Genomic DNA, 19,579 nt, shown 5'->3' with positions numbered 1-19,579 from the left:
CAGGAATTGCAGGAAACAAAGGCAACTCGCTCGCAACTCACGGCATGAACAGTGGTTTGGACAGTTAAGCCCACTGGTGCCGCTTGGTAAGTCTGTGCCAAAGCAGGTGGACTAAGGCGGCTGCAGCCTTTCACTGGAGCTGCCAGTTGGGCTCACGTCTGGCGTAACCCGAGGAGTCGGTGCGCGGCATCCCCGGGCAGCTGGAAGGGGAGAGCGAGGTGGAGGGAGGCTGGGAAACAGCGCAAAAGAGAGCAAAGAACCAACAGGGCTGTCACGGAGAAGGGAAAAGGGTTTGGAAACGGAGGGCAAAGGGCTCCAGAGGCATATAGCCCGTTAAGCTACCCAACTCTACCACACAAGCATGAAGCATCTTTGCCCTCTTCTAGGAAACAGATCATCTCCGAGCCTCAGGGTGGGGAAACCACCACTCACTACGCTGCAATCCTTGGCTTTTAAGAGCCAAAGCAGTAAAAATGGGCCTGCAACTGTGTGAAGAACAGGAAATTATACCTACCGTCCATTTTAACATGATCTGAGTGTCACTGATGGCTTCGGTATAGGCGATGTGAGGTCCTGTGATAGGGCGGTTGGAAAACCGGCTGGTAAAGCCGGCTACTTGGTAAGGGCGAGACGCTGCACTGCGTGGGCTCTCCCCGTAATTGTTCACAGCAATCACACGGAACCTATACATTTCTCCTTTTAAGGGGAAAAAGTGAAAGACAGAAGATGTTGTAGCAAAACAAGCACTAGAAGCAGAATTCAAGGAGAGACTAAACAGATTAGGAAGTACTTCTGGCACAACATCCAATTGGAAAAAACATAGGAATCATTGCCACAGACCAGTGTGGACATCAGAAATATAAACAGCTGCTAAAAGTCATCAGGGAAATTCACTCAAGAAAAATCCAAAGGATTTGGAAAAGGGATGGAAACGTCTCCACTGGCTCAGGAAGCCCCTAAACTGCAAACTGGTGGGCACGGAGAGCGTGCTTCGAAGGATGGGTATCATCCTCCGTTCCCCCTACTCTTGCACTCTCTCCCCGAGCTTTCAGGGCCAGACACTGGGAGAAACCAGAATATACATTTTTTCACTAAGGCGTTTTTCTCTTTTTGCACTCTGAGCGCTTACTAGAAGGACAATTAAGTTAAAAATAGCAGTAACACACAACCCTCCTCTCCACGTGAACAAGTATTAAATTATGGTGGGGCTTCCCACCCCCCCCTCCCCGGAAAGCCAGAAGTCAACCTGAATTCATGTAATGAGCTCCTATATTCCACACAAACAACCCTAACCGACCAGAAACAGAATAATCTAAGCAGAAGTTAAAATGAAACACCCAGAGAGCTGCAGTATTCTCTCAGCCCGGGCACAGTCATCTAAGCAAAGACACAGCGGCAACAGCTGAGGTGAAGGAAAGATAATTTTTAATACCTGGCTCCAAGTTACGAACTTCCACAGACAGCTTGGAAGGAGAAATGTTATCAGCTGCGATTAGCCAGTCACTGTTTCGACCCAGGCGTTTATACTCCACTTTAAAGGCAGTAATGGGGGAGCCACCATTTGCTCGTGGTATCCACGTGACGTAGACGGATGATTCGGATGCTGTGGAGATCGTGGGTCGGTCGGGAGCTTCTGGAACTGAAACAAGAAGTTCGGTTACAAGAGGATTAGAGTCAGCTGAAACTGCATTTTCTGCAGCAACTGATTAAACTAGTTAATGATGATCAAATTAGACTTCATGTATTAATCTTAAATCCTCCCGTAATAAGTACTCCCCTTACTCTGCTAGAAAAGGGATGCTTGAAGAGCAGAAAACAGAGGCATCAATTGCTTTATCAATATAATAGTCAAAAAAGATATGGCGTTGCACTACCCCAACCCATCTCTACATGGAAACAGAAACATATTACTAAGGAAACAGGAAGAATTTGGTTATCATTTTCAAAACACTGAAATTCCCCCAGACTCAATGAGAGTTCAACCCATCCACACTAACGAGCACCGTTTGCCGGAGAAATGAGAACAAAGAGCAAACAAAGCATGCAATGAACGATATACTTACTGAACTCACTTGAAGTTACAGACAGCAGTGGAACAGAGAGAACGGAAAGAGGTGGTGTTAGTACATCTGGTGATAACCATTCTGACGACCGATAAGAGCTGTAAGGCTTTAGTAAACTAGCTTGTACTCATTAACATGGAGCCGGTCGCTGATGAGAGGACCACCACTGAGCAAGGAACTGCAAGCCAGCAGCTTTGGGGGCATGAAGCAGGCTGAGCATTTGCAGCTGGGCACAAGTAAAGCGTCCCCTTGTGCGGCTCCTCTGATATTTAGCACTGTCACAAGCATGCAACGCTCAGCTCCTCACCTGCATTATCAAACGTCTCCACTCACCTTTGGCTTTACACAAAATTTTAGATACCAAGTCACCTTTGAGGTCTCAGTCCCTGACTAAATTTGCCTGAATCAGGCCAATGAGTTCAAAGGCTGGGGTGGTGAGAAACAGCACTATAAATATGCTGTTTTCACTGGAAACCAGGCTAAAACTCACACCTACTGGGAAGTGGTTGTATCTTCTTGCCATCAGAAACAAGCCTATCCCTGGGAAGCCACAGGAAAACATTCAGAATAGGTATCAGCCACTTTGAGAACTTCAAAGTCTGACACGGGCATCTCCCATTTCCTCTTCCTCTGGACTTCCACAGTAGAAGAGAAGAGAAACTCAGAGTTTTAGCAAAAAGCAACAGCAGGTTTAAATGTTAGCAGCAAGAACATGGGCTACACATGAAAGACTTATTTCTCTATGAGAGGCACACATGCAGGTAAGAGCATTCTTGGAAATACTATTAATTTAGCTTCAAATACCCCACCACAGATGCTGAAGTTTGTAAGAAATGCACTACTACTTGGTGACTTAACGTTGCTGTGGAAACCAGAGGTATCAAGGCAGGTATTTAAAATGCTAACTCACTGACTGCAATAAGGTAACCTCTCAGTTAGTCCCAAAGTACGAACTATGGTCTTTTGCTCTGGACACACATAGGAGAACAGAAAGTCTAGCAGGTATCTGACCTCACTCACAGAAGTCCCACAAGAGAAGAAAAATACCTGTAACAAAGAAGTCTAGAAGATAAATAGGAAACAGAAGAGGTAATACAAGCACCTAGAGCCGTAATAAACACAAATTCACTTAGATGCAGCTGTTTGCAACACAACTTTTAGCACAAACCATCCATACACCTACCTCCGCTGTGTCGAGACAGGTCTGGAAGGACAACACCGAAATTATTTGTCCCTTCATGAATGACAGGATGTTTAGGAATGCCTACTGGTGGAGATGGAGCCTGAGTGTTTTTCGAGGATGATGTTCTTTCTAAGACAGATTTTATATACATCAGCTCAGGGACTGGAAGAGAAAATGCTGTCCATTGCCTCTCACAATATGCTCACTCCACAATATCACTCGCTACAGTGCAGGGGACTAAAGCCCTGGCTCCAAAGCACAAGCTTAACAGTCAGGATAGCAATCAGGGAGTTTCTTCAGGGGAGCAAGAGAGGAGACTTCCTCCATCAGCCCAGGGACTCTTGCGCTGCGGATAAACGACCGCTCATCTGCAGTACTGCACTTGGCAGTGATGCTGCTGGCTCCTGCCTGCGTTTCCAAGCCCCCTCTCATCACGAAATCACAACAGGGGGTGAAAATTGCATGGAAAGAGGTTCCATAAAAATGCTATGGAAGCTGGGTTTGGCTATAGCTGGACCCAGGAAACTGGGCTGACTGGAGGAAGTCTCCACTTTTGGCCTGCAGCCAGTACATATGTATCATGAATTCAGAGTTCACAAATACATTACATTCTTAATAAAATTTTAAGCTATCTGGTTCTTGTACGTTAGTATGAAAAAAATATCTGATTGCTTGCATGCTTAGGAGTACAGCCACCAGGGTCCAAGCTTGAAAGAAGAAAATTGCTTTGATTAGAAATGCTCTTTTACTCGTCACTGTCTGCACGCAACTATCAAAGCAGCTGGCGTCTGGTCAGCTGAGAGATTTTCACTACAGCTTCTGCAAAGCAAACCAGAAGTTTTGTTGGTATATGAAAACTCGGATGGTGCAGAGAGTTTCTTTGGTGATACTCTGAAACACCTGAACAAGGACAGGCTGCTCCCTGACTTCGCTCCTTTAAGCAAGAGGGACCTTACAGTACAAATCTTAATAATCATCCCAAGAATAATATTATCAAGCTTTTAATAGCTTCTACTTACGACCAGCCCTGGTAATGCTCAGGGAAGTTTGCCCTACAGCTATTTGAGGCTGTTCTTTAGCAACTAAATTGCAGAACGTTTCACATATGGCTTAGCAGACAACATACAGTTGATGTAATTTAAATAAATGTCCTCTCAAAAGCCTAGGACACAGGGAACATTGTGCTGCACCTACCTTTGCTGGTGCGAAATGTCAGCATAGCAGGCTGGCCTTCGCCAGCAGCACTCCTCGCCACCATTAAAACTTCATATAGGCTGGAAGGCTCCAGCTCGGTGAGCCGCAGCTCGTTCTCACTACCAGGGACACGCACGGTGTGCCAGCTTCCCGCTGCACTGATGCTGTCGTCCAGCTGCACACGACAGGGAGAGAAAGCTCAGCATCAGCAGGGAATTGCATAGAACCCAATGCGATACTCGAATCCCTCACCACTTTCACACACAGCATCCAAAGGACCTCTGCCCCGTCCCAAAACTCCTTCTGTTTTCCTCTACCTACCTATGGTTTGTCTCCAAGTGCCTCTGCCGCACATCAGCACTTTTGCAACTACCTTCACGGTGCTCCTTCGATAAACTTGACTTATTTTCCCTCTCCATGCAGACACACGCACTTGTTTTTGGAAAAAAAGTCATTTTCACTTGTGGCTAAAACTAGCAGGAGACCAAATGATTTTAAAGGCTTCAATCAGTCTTCAGCTGGCAGTGTGTGACATTAAAGAGCTGGACCCAACACCCTAATGAGAAAGATATGTTCCCTGAACTATCCCAGCTTTTCCTGTACTCAAGCATTTTAAAATATTTATTGGCTGAAATGGGCAACAAAAAGTATGTCTTAGTTACTTCTTAAGGCTGGGAAAAAAAAAGTCAGCAGTGAGACCAAAGACTTGGTTTTTATTAATGCATGTTTCTTTCTTTAAAAAAAAAAACCAAACCCAAAAACACACCACTTTTTAATTTAACAGTGAAATCACCAGCTCCATTTACGAAAGGAAAGAGATTCAGGGTAGTCTCTTAACGCTTGACCTTTGCAGGAAAACATTACCCCAAATCCCAAAGGAAAAGACAAAGATTCTACCAAAAATAAACTACTAAACAATGTAAGACTTTAATAAAACATGGAAGGCAGATCTAAATGCTGTGGATTATCAAAGGTTATGCCAGAGGTCTTTGTTCAAGTAATTTCTTCTGAAGCGACCACTCTAAGGCTTTAATTCCCCCAACTTTTTTTTTCCCTCTTTAAATGAGAGAAATCAATAAAATAATGACACAAAGAGAACACCGCCCTAAAAAAAACATGGTAAACTCCCTACTGAGAAATGCATGAGTGAGCACATTTAATATGGAAAAGATTGTTATGAGTGAAGGGAAAGCATCAAAAAGGTCAAAGAAGTATTGAAAGCTTTCGGAGCTTATGTGAACCAACCAACTTTGGATGAGAAATTGTATCAACAGACTCTGGCACTAGGTTTTCAGGAACTAACAGGTCAAAAATCTAAGCATTCCCTCCAGGCTAAGACAAGATCAGGATGTAGAGGATTAAAAAGCTTATGAAAAATAAACCAAAGAGCCTTGCCATGCAGAAAACTGTTTGCTTGGAAGAACGGGCACAGGCATTGCCTGGTTCTGATCTTAATCAAGAGAGCTCACTGTTGACACACCATTTTTAAGGACATGGCAGGTATCCCATTTGGAAATTTTAGTTCACCTTCGCATTTGATAACTTCAGTTTAATAGCAGCTCTGGGACGCAGAGCGGCAAACTCTTTGACATATTAGACTAATACTCAGCTTCCCTCCTGATTTCACGTGTACCTGCCAGATTCAAGCTTGATCACACGAATGCATTTTTAACATCACTGAAGTTGTGTACAATAAGCCCTGGAGCCCCATTCCCCATAGACCATAATGACACTATAAAGGAAATAAAAGCCCAGGCTCCGCTGAATAAATCTCACTTAAAATTAGATAGAACAGCGTTCTTGCGGCCAACTTCAGTCATCCCTGAAATGTGTGGCCACGGTAACGCTGTGCTTCGACTATCTTCTACATCCTCTCTGGCCTGACACCACGTTCTTGTTAACGTCAGCGCCGCAACAATTATCGGATCCTTGAAAAACCTAAAACAATGAAATCCACCTGCCATGGCGCGCTGCTTCAACGCTACGGAGAAACGTTACCTTGCGGTATTTGACAAAATAGGCATTGACGGGCAAGCCCCCGTCCCGCCCCGAACGCCAGACCAGGTTGTACATGTCCGGCTTCAGCGTCTGTGGGGGGCTGAGGATGATGGGGGCTTCGGGGGGAGCAGCGGCATTCGAGGCTTTTTCCGTTGCAGCTGCATCCAAATGCAGTTTTGTTGGAGGCGAGCTTGTAAACGCCGTTTCCGCACCAAAATCGCCGTTGCTTTCATCGCTCTGGGCAGTCTCCACGGGAGCCGTTTCTTCTGCTTTCGTGCCAGTTTCTAAAGGAACTGTAAAGGGAGGAGCCTGGTTACATCTTCAAGATGACGTACGCTTGCCCTGTGCAGAGGGGACACTAAATCATTTAAGAGCGGCATTTACCAAACAAACCCTGCATTAAAAAAGACAGTTCAAGAGATGCCCACGCAGACCTGAGCCCAGTGTCAAGCTGCGCCCTCGCACGCTGGCTTTTTTTTCAGAGCAGAACAGTGGGGCAGGCGTTCTTTGGTTTGTTTTTTTGAAGGGAGGTTGGGCTTTTTGGTTTTTTTACACTGTAGCAAAGAGAGAAAACCTAAAAGATGACATCCGCAGGCATGGTTTGACTAGTATCTCCGATAAATTAAGTAGTGGCAATGCATGCCAGAAGAAAAAAAAATACACATAGCTACACTTGCGACACAAATGGAGTAATTTTAAATTAATTGCATTTGTACAAGGAACTTTTCATGGTCTGCACTGGCGTGCACAAAAGAGGACATTCTCCTACCTCAGTTTCTGAGGTTTTAGCTGTAATTTTGATCAGCTTTGAAAGTTGCACAACTCGACTACTTCATTTGAAAATTTATGCTGAGAATAAACTCAGTTTACAGGCAGATCTAACATGCAATTTAATACCAACACATTTCTAGAAATCCTGCTCCATCCTATTTACTTTGCCTGGTATGGAAAAAAAAAAAAACAACCAACAAAAAACCACATTCGAAAGAAGCCGTAAGACAAAAAAAAGCACTGTTCGGCTGATGCAGGGCTCGTCAGCATTCCAGGCAGGAAAAGGGTGGCAGGCTGGACATCTGAGATTATCCAGGACAAGTAAACGTCAGTGCTTAAAACGAGAACGTTTGGGAATGAGCGCAGCTCCTCCAGGCTGCATGCTGCAGTGCCGGCACTGCCAGATGTTCTTAGCCATGTCCGTCCTTTCAGATTTGTGCAGGTTTATGTTACATGCCAGGGTCTGGAAGGGGAAGGGAATGAAGGGAACTTGGTTTACAAAACAAACAAATTCCTTGGTAATGTAAAGCCTAGGCAGTGTTAGCCTGGCTGACTCAGATTCCTCTAAACCTCCATTAAAATACCAGCAGCAAGTGTGGCTGCTATTTTTGGCCACTTTTTAAAAAGCTGGGAAGGAAAGTTCCCTTTTCAAATTGAAGACACGCTCTCAGCAAGCATTCCTTGTTTGTTTCTTCCTATTTATTTAGCAATGCCGCAAAATTTGGGAGACGGGAAGAAGGGAACAACGCGGGGAGGACATCTCCAAAGCCAGATGGAGTTTGCTTAAAACGTCAGACGTCCCCAGAACGATCTCCAAGCGAAAGGGTATCTACTACTGTCAGCGAAGCAGTGGGAAAGGGATGCACCGCCGCGTGTTAATATTGGAAACAAATGCCGTATCCGCGCGAGGAGGCAAAAGGCCCACTGCGTTGTGTGGACCCGGAGGATCTGTGGGTGGGCACAGCATGGTTTGACGCCTGCTGGCATGGGGGAAACGGACTCTGGCGTGTGGGGAATTAGTTTGTGGTTTAGGCTGGTGACAGGAGACCTGCAGTCATTGCTGTGTTTATTGCTGTGAGAGGGGAGTCGTCAACAACTGGCAAGTAGTTTGTATTTGCGCTTTGGAAAACAAAGCCCGGGTAACAATTTCCATTAAGCCATTGGGATCTAAGCTCTTTTTGCTAAGTTTCTGGCATAATTGCTACCCATATAAACCAGTACATCAGACTTCTGTCCGCTGCTGTGTCATTATGCAACCTTTTTCAGCGGTTGCTTTTAGTGCCATCCCTTTCCCCTTAGCCACTGAGACTTACTCTTCTTCCTTGGCTTCCCAGCCCCACTCACGCGAAACATGAGCAGCACCGAGCTGGGTCAGACGAAAGGCCCGAGATCCTGCCGCTGAAGGAGGAGGACCAAACATCCCAAATTTGGGTGTTAAAAGAATATATTCATAGCTTTTACTCGCATTCTCCACTATACCCAGTATTTTAGAGCTCACTGTCACACCTCCCCTTTGGCTGCCTCATTCTGAAGGTCAAGAGCCCTCACCTTTTCAGCCTTTCCTCCTGCAGATACTATTCCCCACCCCTACGAACACACCTGCCATGTTTCACAGCACCTTTTCTAGCTGTTCTACACCCTTCTCGAAACAGGGATGCCAACACGCAAGCAGATTTCAACCCGCTGGCATGCCCTGGGTGTGCACGGCAGCAGAGCAACCTTTGTATTTTGCCTCCGCTGTGCAAACAGATCACATTCCCAGGCGTTGCTTCCCTGCTTCTTAAACAACCGGAGGATCCTCCCTCCTTAGAAGCTCTCCAAGTACCATAGCACGGGCTGGGAAAGCACTCTGAAAAATCCGAACAGAGCAGATCAGCGAAGTCACCCACGCCTGGCAAGTCTTTCAGATCACCCTAACACTTCTCAGAGGTGCCTGGCTTCCGTAAAAGACAGCGTCAGCCTGCTCCCCCCTGTATCACCGACCCACCGACAATAAATGCTGCTTTCCTGCGTTTTATACTAACCTGCCTGCTCCTCAGGCTTCCTGCAGTGTATTTTTCTCCTTCACTTCCATTACATGAAGTTATTTTGGAGAATTAACCCCGTGTTTAGTAGCTCTGGGAAGCTACTGCCATGCATGCAAACACCGCAACTGTCTAAAAAAGACTTAAAATAAGGGCCATGGGTACAGGATCCTCAGGCTATCATTTTACATTTTGGTGGTTTCTCACTATGATGGTGGCTTAAGTTGCCCTGCCCACTTTTAAGACCATGCAATGAATCACGTCATGGAACAGATCCAGCAGAAAGAAAAAAAAAAAAAAAAAAAAAACGAAAAAAAGATTAATTTTTCAGCCAAATAAGCTCTCTTACTGTGTGCTTGCACAAGGCAAATTACGGCAACAAGCTGCTTAAGTTGATCCTACTACCGAAGAAATGCACTGGAATCACACCTTAAGTCATTCGGAAGTGTTACCTGGCACAAATTCTTCATTAAAACATCTAAGTGTTCGAGCATGTCTTTTGGCATGGCTGGGAACTGTTCTAAAACCCCAACAGCTCCCAGAAACTACTTAAAGACTTTTATATCAAAACCAAATGCCTTAACCACCCTCTGCACCATAACCAGCAGCTAGTACAACATATTAGAAACCGATAAAAGTTAATAAACAAAACACCAAAATTGAACTTACTGCCATAAAATTCTGAGGCAAAGCAGTGGGATTTTTCTATTTGACACAGACTGAATTCTGGGATGATACTTAGTTTTGTGTTTCCACTCAGCAAGGTCCAACAATAACTTGTTTATAAAACTACATGATGGGATCACTTTCTTGAGGTTTCTTCTTTCTTTCTTCCTCAAAGTGAACCTTTAAGCATCTTTGCAAATTGTTTACGTGAGTTTTAAACCCTAACTGGTGGTAACAAAGAACTTTAAATATGGGGCCACATAGTGAATTCCGCTGACCTTAAACCCCACTGACATTCAGCTAAATTTACTACGGCAAGAAGCTGAAAGAGCTCAGAAACTTAAGTCACTTCATTTAACTAAAAATCTGTATTTTAGTTCTTGTGAAGGGAACTTTGGAGAGCAAAAAAAAAAAAAAAAAAATCCAATGTGAAATATTAATATTCCAATGTGAAATATTGCCATCTTGCCTTTAGTGTAAGAACTGTCTTTTCCTAGAAGCAATTAAAAAAAACAAAACAAAACAAAAAAAACCCAAACCAACCCATCCTTGGGACAGTTTTTATCACATCTAAGAACACTAAGCCCATGCAATACACACAGTCGTTTCTCCTTTGCCTAAGGTGGAAGGGAGGATCTGGTCCATGCAAACAAGCTTAGACCCCTCTACTTCGTTTCCCCAGGATACCCGCACCACCCACCTTCCACAATTTCTCATTTTGAGGCATTTTTCATCTAAATCAGGGAGCCAGCTGTGCAATTTTATGCTTCAAGCTTACCAACTGTAAGGAAGGCTTTCGACGCCACGGAGCCGTGCTCGTTGATGGCTTCACACGTGTACTCCCCGGCACGCTCAGGAGTTGCGTTCCTGATGTGCAAGGAGCTCGAGCCCGCTTGAGACACGGAGAAGTAGGTGGGCTCCGCAACAGCGCTGCTCAGCATCGCCTGAGGAGGTTTCTGCGGTTTTGAAAGAAGCACCTGGGAGGGGTGGCTGGTAATAAGTCCTCTGCTGTCGTACCAACGGATGACGGGAAGGGGCAGGCCAGTGGCATTGCAAGACAGCGTAACGTCCCCACCATCTATCACAGCGATGCTCACTGGTGAAGAGACTATAACTGGCCTAGAGCCTTTGCCTAGGGGGAAAAAAAACAACCCAAAGAATGAATTTGGCTAAGGAATATGACGATTAATGCCAAAATGAGTCAACACAATTAAAAAAAGTCACATATGCTTCTTTTTAACCATTTCAACAGTTATTTCTTCTCTAGACAGCTTCTCCAGACTTCCTTTCCAGACTGAAGAGATCAGCTGAGACCTGTACTTAGAGAGGGCTGACAGAAAACTACACTCACACCACACTTCAAATTTTCTAAATAACAAAGACTTGACTGTCAGTGAGGAACGCTCTGCAGGCAAGACTGGCTTAGTCTGCTCCACAGAGAAGCAGGTCACAAAATATCTGCTCAGCCAGCCTCTGCATAGCTCATAATCTTCATAGGTACAGAGAAGGTCAAAAGCTTCAACTACATCAGAGGGAGAGAACAAGAACAGCAATGGTCTTGCCAACATCCTTGTACTAGCAGAAATCAAGTTCTCCATGTATTAGAAAGTATCTTAGACTGAAAAGCGATTGAAAAGGCTATTGGTCTAATATCTGCTAATCTGATACAGGGGAAGTGTGCGTTAACCCCAAATCTGATCATCGTTTTGTAAGCTTGAGGATATGGAACAGGCGTAACTACTCATCGGCCAATACTGCTAATACCAGTTCATCCAGCACAACAGCACCCTGATTCTATCTAAGAATAAAACGTGTCAAATTCAAACATAAGCTGATTTAATTGCAGCTGGTAATCTAGGTTTGAAGTATCAAGCAACAATGCTACCCCAGAAATACCTACATCTCTTAAAATTCAACTAGAAGGGCCTTCTTTGTAAGATTTGCTACAAACAATGGTCAGAAACAAATCAATACATTGGCGGGAGGAGGGGGCAGGAATTAACCACAGAATAAAGCTTGATGTACAAATGCTTAATTTGAGTTCTTGAGGGCTGCAAGCGCTCCTACCCATCTGGACATGAAGTCTCCCAGTGGACTGCACAAATCCAAGCCTGTTGTTTGCTACACACTGGTACAAGCCAGAGTCCTCTTGGGTGACGCCACGGATCCGCAGACGGTTTCCCGTGGGCAGATGTCGTGGAGAGAGACGGACGGGAGCTGCGTTGTGGAGCCAGGTGAGGGTTGGAGCAGGGCTTCCGCGGACATCGCACCAGAAATACGCAGTCGCTCCAGCAGCCACCATTTCATCTTGCAGTCCCTTGGAGATCGAGGGAGGTTCTATAAAGGGAAATAATTTTACAGAAAACATCGTATCGTTGATCTTAGCCCAAGTCCTGAAAAAAATACCGCACACAAAGGCTAGGCGAGCACCACATACTTCTAGTTCTACACAGCCTTGATGGTTTTAATGGCCTCTCACTTCTATTCCAAACAGTCACGCTTGCATTAATACTTCAAATAAAACATTTGTATTTTCAAAGTAACTCTTCAGTGCCATCCCCGTAACAAAAGGTGTATTTTGTGTCAACAACCTGTTTTCTGAGTTTCTCTAATGTATACGTTCCAAAAACCAAAGAAAAACAGTCATGGAGACAAAAACCTCAAACAACAGGAAACTCTCCTACAAAGGAAAGGGGAGATTAGGAATGACTTGCAGCCACACAAAAGAGGCCAAATACATTTCTTTTGCTTTTGTTTTTGTCCTCTTCCAAACATATCACTTCTCCTCGCCAGCTTTTTGGTTATATACAACCTCAAGAGAGAAACATCTGATCTCTGGCACATTATTGACACTGTATCCCATATACACTTGGCACTCTGCAGAAAAATAAATAGTCAGTTCTTCCCTCGGAGTTTGTGGTTCTTTACTGTTTAATTATTTCAGACTGCGAAGCATCTGAAGAGATAAATAGTTACGGATTTTAACTTGGGAGAGATGATGAGATATGGTCATTACGAACATATCTTTATTCTTTATTTTAGTATGCTTAGGTTGAGAAAGAATGTTAGGCTATTTGTACTCAGATGCCAAAACCACCAAGTATACAACCAAAACGTTCATTGCCTGGATGCGAAAGCGTCTTTATATCTTACCAAGTACAGTAAGTGAATAGTTAACATATTTCACTACTCCAAAGTCATTTCCCACCACGCAGGAGTAATTTCCAGAGTCCGATGCCTCAAGCCTGTCCATCACCAGATGGGAGTGCAGCAGTTTCCACCTGCCTTTCCTCAGCGCGTCCCGGCCGTCTTTAACCCAGCGGACGGAGGCTGGAGGCAACCCACTGACAACACATTCTAGCGTCAGAGCGCTGTGCCGGGGCACCGCCAGGCTCTGGGGTGCCAGCGGGTGAAGTATGTGGAAGCCACCTGAGGAAGAGCCTGGAGGAGAGGAGACGATGCTTATCACTAACGAGTCTTTTAAACCGCACTCTCCCATCCCGTCCTCCAGTCCTGAGGCTTGCCCTGTCTTGCAAGCACAGCTACTTATACTTGTGACTGAACACGATACTGTAGTGCTCTCTTCCAGAAGTCCTGCTCCGAAATCAGTTTGGCGACTGGGGTATTAGCCCTTGAAAAGGAGGTACTGCTAAGTGTTCTGTCCTCTTGGGATTTGAAAAGCAGCCATGCTGCTCCTCCACAGTAAGGGGAAAGTAAGAATTGAATGTGCAGATAACACAGGACAGATTTTACATAACATGGTATTTGAAACCAGTGGATATTTAGGCTGGTATGTCCACGCTAAAAATCTTAGGAATGTTATTTATTCGGTTTGAGATGTATTAATTCTGGAAAGCTGAACTGAATGAATACTCACGTGTGACTATGAGCTTGCGTCCAGTGAGTTCTATTCTGAGATCATGAGTAACTGGGTTGTACACCGCACATTTATAGGATCCTTTGTCTTCTAAAGATACATTCAAAATCTGCAGGTTTCCAGATGGAAGAATTAGGTAGTTATCTAAACAAGTGAAGAAGGAAAACAAGATTTTATTTAATTCAGTTTCAAAAAAAGGCTGCCTTTTTTTTTTAATTAAAAAAAACCAAAACTTGTCAGATATATCAATCTATTCTAAATGTAGGATCACAAAGAAATCATGCTGCTACGCAAAGGATATTAATTTACAAGGGTAGGTTCAGATAAAGTCATTTGCACAGGAAGTTCTGCAAGTTTCTGGAGGTTTTTTTTCCCTTCAAGTTCTAACAAAAAAATCCAGGCGAGCTTTTGTTCGATATTTATCTTGCTGACCAGTGACATAAAACATCTCACCTGTTGATTGTTCCAGCCATTTGCCCCGCACCTGAAAGCGAACCTGTGCTTTGGGGTTACTTTCTGGCACCTTGCACCCAATGAAAGTCGTACCTCCTTCCTCTGCCGCAACAACAGGTTTCACTGATGTATCAAAATTACCTAGACCTGGGAGAGAATTGGTATAAGGGTAAGAGCAGCCACGGCTTGGGAAAGGGGAAGGGCAGTAGGCTCAGTATTTGTGTTTAAAATGTAGCTGGTTTCTAGCTGATGCTCTCCTCTGGTGCAGCATTTGGACACTCATAGCAACAGGCACTGATGTAGCCCGTAACAGCATAAACCCTCGTGCGTCCATACGCCTCCTTCCTACAGAAAGGGCCAGCTTTTACGTGTGGTTGGCGAGTAAAGAAAAAAATAGTTCCTACGTTCGCTCAGCTGCTCCAGGAAAAGCAAGCAAAGATATCTGAAAGACTGCAGTGCTACCCATGGGCTCTGAAGGCACTACAGAAGACAATTTACACTAACAGCAGGAAGTCTGTCCATACGAAACTTCAAGTTGTTTTTCTGTGATTGCAATTAACACAACGCTGAGTACAGCGGTGCCTCCCACTCATTGCCATGAGCAAGCAGAAAGCCTCAACAGCTAACAGCACCTTCTAATTTGCTACCAAAATCTCGAAAGGAGGAGAAAAGTGTGAAAGTTGCTCTTCTACTCCCTTCACGTTCAAAGCATCTTCAACGCTGTGAAGTTTTTCTATGTTAGCCACCCTTACAGCTCTCTTGAGAGGGTCTTGCTATGGGTCAGTACTTTACCAAAACACTTACTTCTCTCACTTATAAGAAATTTTCCTCCCAGGGGGATTTTGGACATGCTCCATAGATGAGGTGCCCTTACAGACAAATCACTCAAATCCTGCTTGACAAAGGCCCGATTCAGACAGCACCGTGATCCCGAGCAGACACATCACGCTCATGGAGGAATATTATATCCCTATTCTCAACACCACATCATCCTTTCCACGTGAAAAACGTTGCTCTTCCTCTTCTGAAGTCCTTTAAGCTCAAGTAATTCACAGGTCAAGCACTAAGGCAAAGACTGATTAGAAGAACCAGTGCAACTGAGAGAAGGGACATTGTACCTAAGAGGGCAGAAGACCGTCCCCACTTGAACATCTAGATCGTTTTGACCAAATGAAATGAAGTAAGTGAAAAGGAGAATGTGCAGCTCCCACTTATTTCCCAGGCAACAACTCCCACCCATTTCTCCTCTTTTCTAACCAACTCTCGAGCATGCTTCTGCAACGGCACGGCAGCTCAGTTGCTGCTTCAAGATCCTTTTTGAAGAGGAGCTTTTGGGAACCTTGTACCTTCAGGTCAATTCATTGAAAGGAGTATTATTTCACTGAATAATATTTGTATTTGCTTGAAAGGACTCTTGAGGTCTCTAGCCCAGTCTTCTGCTCAAAATAAGGCAACACTAACCATCACCAACACTAAATTGATCAGCCGTGGTTTTGTCTAGTTGAGTCTTTAAAAACCTCCGAGGACGGAGGTCCACAAGCTCTCTGGGGGTTCTTTTCCAAGGCTGCATCACCTGGCAGGTCTCAAATGGCATAGGAAAAAAAAAATGGTGAAAAGTATATAATTGATCATATACTGAGTACTGGCTGAGGGGAAAAAGAAAAAAACAGCAACACTCAACACCTTGAAACTAGGTGTTTTCTAAAAGTCAAAGATAAACAAACTACACAAACCAGCTGAGATTATATAACTTGCAAGGATTGAGGAATATAAAGAAAAATCAACTTACTGCCCATCGATACCGTTGCAGGCCTGCTCACAACAGCACCCACACTGCTGTTAGCAACACACTGATAGCGACCAGACGTCGATGGGCTGAGGGACACGATTGTCAAAGATCCTGACTGGATTTCCACCTCTCCCACCTTGCTGTCCAGAGGCTCCCCATTAAAGAGCCAAGAAAGGCGAGCCGTGGAGGGCTCGGCAGAGCAGCGGAGTTGTATGGGCCCACCAGACTTCTGGACAGTAGACAAGGGCTCAGAAAGAAAACGGGGAGTTAAATCTGAAAGGAAAAAAAAATTATATTCAGTTAGTGAACAGCATTTTGCACGAACACACACGATAAGGTTAATGCATTGACTTGTACAAAAGATTGACCATAACCTGTTTTATAGCAATGCTCTCTCCCAAGGCTCCTGCCACTGTTCACAGACCTGGCAAACTTCTTTCATCAGAAGGTTAAATATTGCTGAAAGACTATTCAGATCAAACACAGACTAATAAAGGGTCTCTAAACTCCAAGTTGCTAGCGATAAGCAGGTGTTGCCTTCTCCTCTGCAACAGGAGCTCATGACAGGTTCCCACTATCTCTAACGCCAGGGAAAACTTCACCACAAGATTCAAACCCCACGAAGAGGGTAACAGCGATCAAACGAAGGCAGGTTCAGCGTACAGGAAGGGTGAGATACGTCCCCAAGCGTGCACAAGGCAAAGGCATCAGGCTTGCTAGGGCCAACAAAAGGGGCCAGCAAAAACTGCAATCCCACTGGATTTATGTGGAGTGAAACAGCAGCCATCACCTGAAGAGACGGAGTACAGGAACACGCAGCTGTAGCTGATCTGTCCCATATGAAGCGGGCCTGGACGTGACTTGTAAAATTTTAGAAATGGTAGCAGCCTGCCAGGTATTTATGCAGAACCGACTCCGAGTCTGCAGAACTAATTAAAAATAGCAGGATAAAAAAAGCTGGATGAACAGCAAAGGCTCTTGTTAATTCCAAATACATGGACTTCATCAGGACGAGAATGATGAATTGGGCATCCATTATCTTTACTGAGTAAAGATGAACAGAAACAGGAAAAGCTGCTAATAAATAAAAGGTTCAGTTCCACAAAACTTGGTTATGAGAACCCATTTATTTGCCAGAAGAAAATTCCTGCTAGTTGGAGGAAATTTTTTCCTGTCCTGGCCAATGAAACACTGGGAATTATTTCCATTTGTTTTCTATGGAATTCTCCGCTGAAAGATTTCGTACGAAGGGAGCAAGGAAAAGGCAACTAACACCGGTAACTCCCGTTTGGTTAGAAATACAGGAGGAAAAAACTAAATTTAAAAATAGACACAGTGGCAGGGGAAAACAATCCCTAGTTTGTAAATAAGCTGAGGAATTCCAGACAGTACGGGTCAAGACAATATTAAATGACATCCAAACAAGAGACAGTTTTCTTGTAGGTGGGGCCCTCGGCTCATGCTTTTCTTCTAAAGTCAGCCGGTCCAAGCTCTGTTTAGATAGATGAGTTTCAGATGAGAAACTGGGCATTTTTAACAGAACCATAAACTATCTGCATAAACATAAAATAAAACTGGAAATTAAAGTGTGGCTTCACTTAACAAAAAAGATGAAATCCATAAAAATGGTATCCAAGCATTTCACAGGACTCCAGATGTCCATTTTTAGCTTTTAATTAGAAAACTGTTTTTCATATTAGTTCAGTTTGAATTTCCAGGGCTAAGAGAAAAGCAATGACCTTTTCAGTTTGCTAGCCACCAACAGCTACGAAATTGCACTGTTACTTTCATCTTCGCCCCCGCCCTTGCTTAGGACACCAACACTTTGTGCTCAGTGTAAAAGTCAAAATTGGTAGCAATGACCCCACAGCTGGAATTTATCTCCTATGACTGCCTGAAAAATAAAATTTATCCCATTTGCTTATAACGATTGGCTATGAAGTGCTAAAAGTAGTAAAAGCTTCTTTTTTGTGTGGTTACGTTAAGACAAGCTGACTACACAGAGCAGATGTGTCAATTAAAACCATGCCTCTTCTTTTTTTAATGCAAGAGCTGTTCCAACTGCAGCCATGCATTAACGTTCGCGTTTCAAAGATCTGATTCCCCTTTCCCCCTGCAAATTTCAAACCCCTCCCAACCCCACGGGAACACAAGATGCACTGTACGCAGCAAAATCGGCGTCCAGCTAAGTCCACGGAGATCCCAAAGAACAAACCTACGTAACTGAGAGTCTTCCACATTCTAGCACTTGTTTTGAGCCAAGTTTTCAAAAGCAAAGTCATATATACACGGCTTAAGACTGCGTTTAAATACTCCACGGTTCCTTAAAAGCGGTTTACTGATAAAATGCGTTAACGGCAGCCACTTCAAAACGCACTCCACATCGTTGCTCATTCAAAAGTACGGGTTCAACCCCGACAACCTCCGAGCAGGTCACCTCAGCTCGGGCGAGAGGGCCTTACCTGAACTCGCGGCAGAGACGAGACCCGCAGCAGCGATGAAGAGCAGTGCCTGTAAGCGTCCGGGATCTGGATGCATAGCGCCAGATTAGAGAGGTTGAAAGCACGAAGCTCCAGACTAAGATGAGGCACCAAAACAGCTACAAAACAAACAAACAGATGTCTACTGTAAGTTTCAGGAGTTAGTCTTTTAACTCTCTTACAACAAAGTGTTTGGGGTTTAAAAAAAAAGCGCAGCCAGGAAACAGCCAATATTCTTTGCTATATAGAAACCATCTGTAAAAACGAGTTCGAAGTTGAACTTAACTATGTTTCCAAGTACTATTCTTAATACAAGATTTTTTCCACAGCTGGGGCATGAGGCATCTGCACCGAACCATACTGCCTTGATAAATTAAACTACTTTCCAGCCAGAGGAATTGAAGTCCAAAGTAAACAACTTATCTATTGGAGATAATATTGTTTGCAAACAACAATCATTTGACCATCTATCACCAGGCTACACTTGTTTTACAAGTTTTTATGAATCTACACCCTGCGATGCAGCTACTGCTCGTAATTGCTCTGAACCTTCTTACTGAGACATGTCATCTGCTTCCTCCATCTACTGGACTTTACACTCCAACGATGGCAAGTGTCCGCCCCCAAAAATTACCAATATTAATCTCATTCTCATTTATATTCCCAAATCTATACTGCTTTCTCATAGGTACTTCTGGGGCATCCGTTACATGCGCTTTTATCTACATTGCTGCTTCTACAAGACGACAGTCTTTTCCTTGGCCGTATCACAACTGACCATTCTGCTATGCAAGATCTCACTTTCAGCCCCCAAAAATACAAACTAAATCAACAACCTAACTTCTACGAGGCCAAGTCTCAGAAACAGTGTTTCTGACACTCCAGAGTCTCCATCAACTGCTCTCTTCTCCAAGAAAAAAGCAAATCCGCAGCTGTCGTTCACTTACATTTTCTATTTGCCTTGCGTGATATAATGATGAATAAGAATTGAGTTCATTTACCACAGTTACCTCATTTATCAGCCCGACCATACAATTTCACTGCTGATAACACTCAACATATATTTTAAACATCTCATATA

At 44.1% G+C, this 19,579-nt stretch overlaps 1 protein-coding gene across 1 annotated transcript in view; it reads right to left on the bottom strand.

The window, feature by feature from the left end:
- CDON (cell adhesion associated, oncogene regulated) overlaps positions 1-18,556 on the bottom strand; it is a 33,893-nt gene extending 15,337 nt beyond the window's left edge. Inside the window, exons 1-12 of the mRNA XM_010283863.1 lie at positions 18,481-18,556; positions 16,019-16,291; positions 14,230-14,376; positions 13,777-13,920; positions 13,053-13,340; positions 11,967-12,236; positions 10,678-11,031; positions 6,439-6,731; positions 4,441-4,615; positions 3,247-3,375; positions 1,433-1,639; positions 515-696 (exon numbers count right to left, since the gene is read on the bottom strand). Of these exons, the coding sequence (XP_010282165.1) occupies positions 515-696; positions 1,433-1,639; positions 3,247-3,375; positions 4,441-4,615; positions 6,439-6,731; positions 10,678-11,031; positions 11,967-12,236; positions 13,053-13,340; positions 13,777-13,920; positions 14,230-14,376; positions 16,019-16,291; positions 18,481-18,556 (2,538 nt within the window). The remainder of the gene's footprint in view (positions 1-514; positions 697-1,432; positions 1,640-3,246; positions 3,376-4,440; positions 4,616-6,438; positions 6,732-10,677; positions 11,032-11,966; positions 12,237-13,052; positions 13,341-13,776; positions 13,921-14,229; positions 14,377-16,018; positions 16,292-18,480) is intronic.
- Positions 18,557-19,579: the final 1,023 nt, after the last annotated feature.

This window comes from Phaethon lepturus, unplaced genomic scaffold (assembly GCF_000687285.1).
Source record: "Phaethon lepturus isolate BGI_N335 unplaced genomic scaffold, ASM68728v1 scaffold18580, whole genome shotgun sequence".
In the NCBI taxonomy this organism is placed as follows: Eukaryota; Metazoa; Chordata; class Aves; order Phaethontiformes; family Phaethontidae; genus Phaethon; species Phaethon lepturus.
This window is presented reverse-complemented; position numbering and strand designations above follow the sequence as displayed.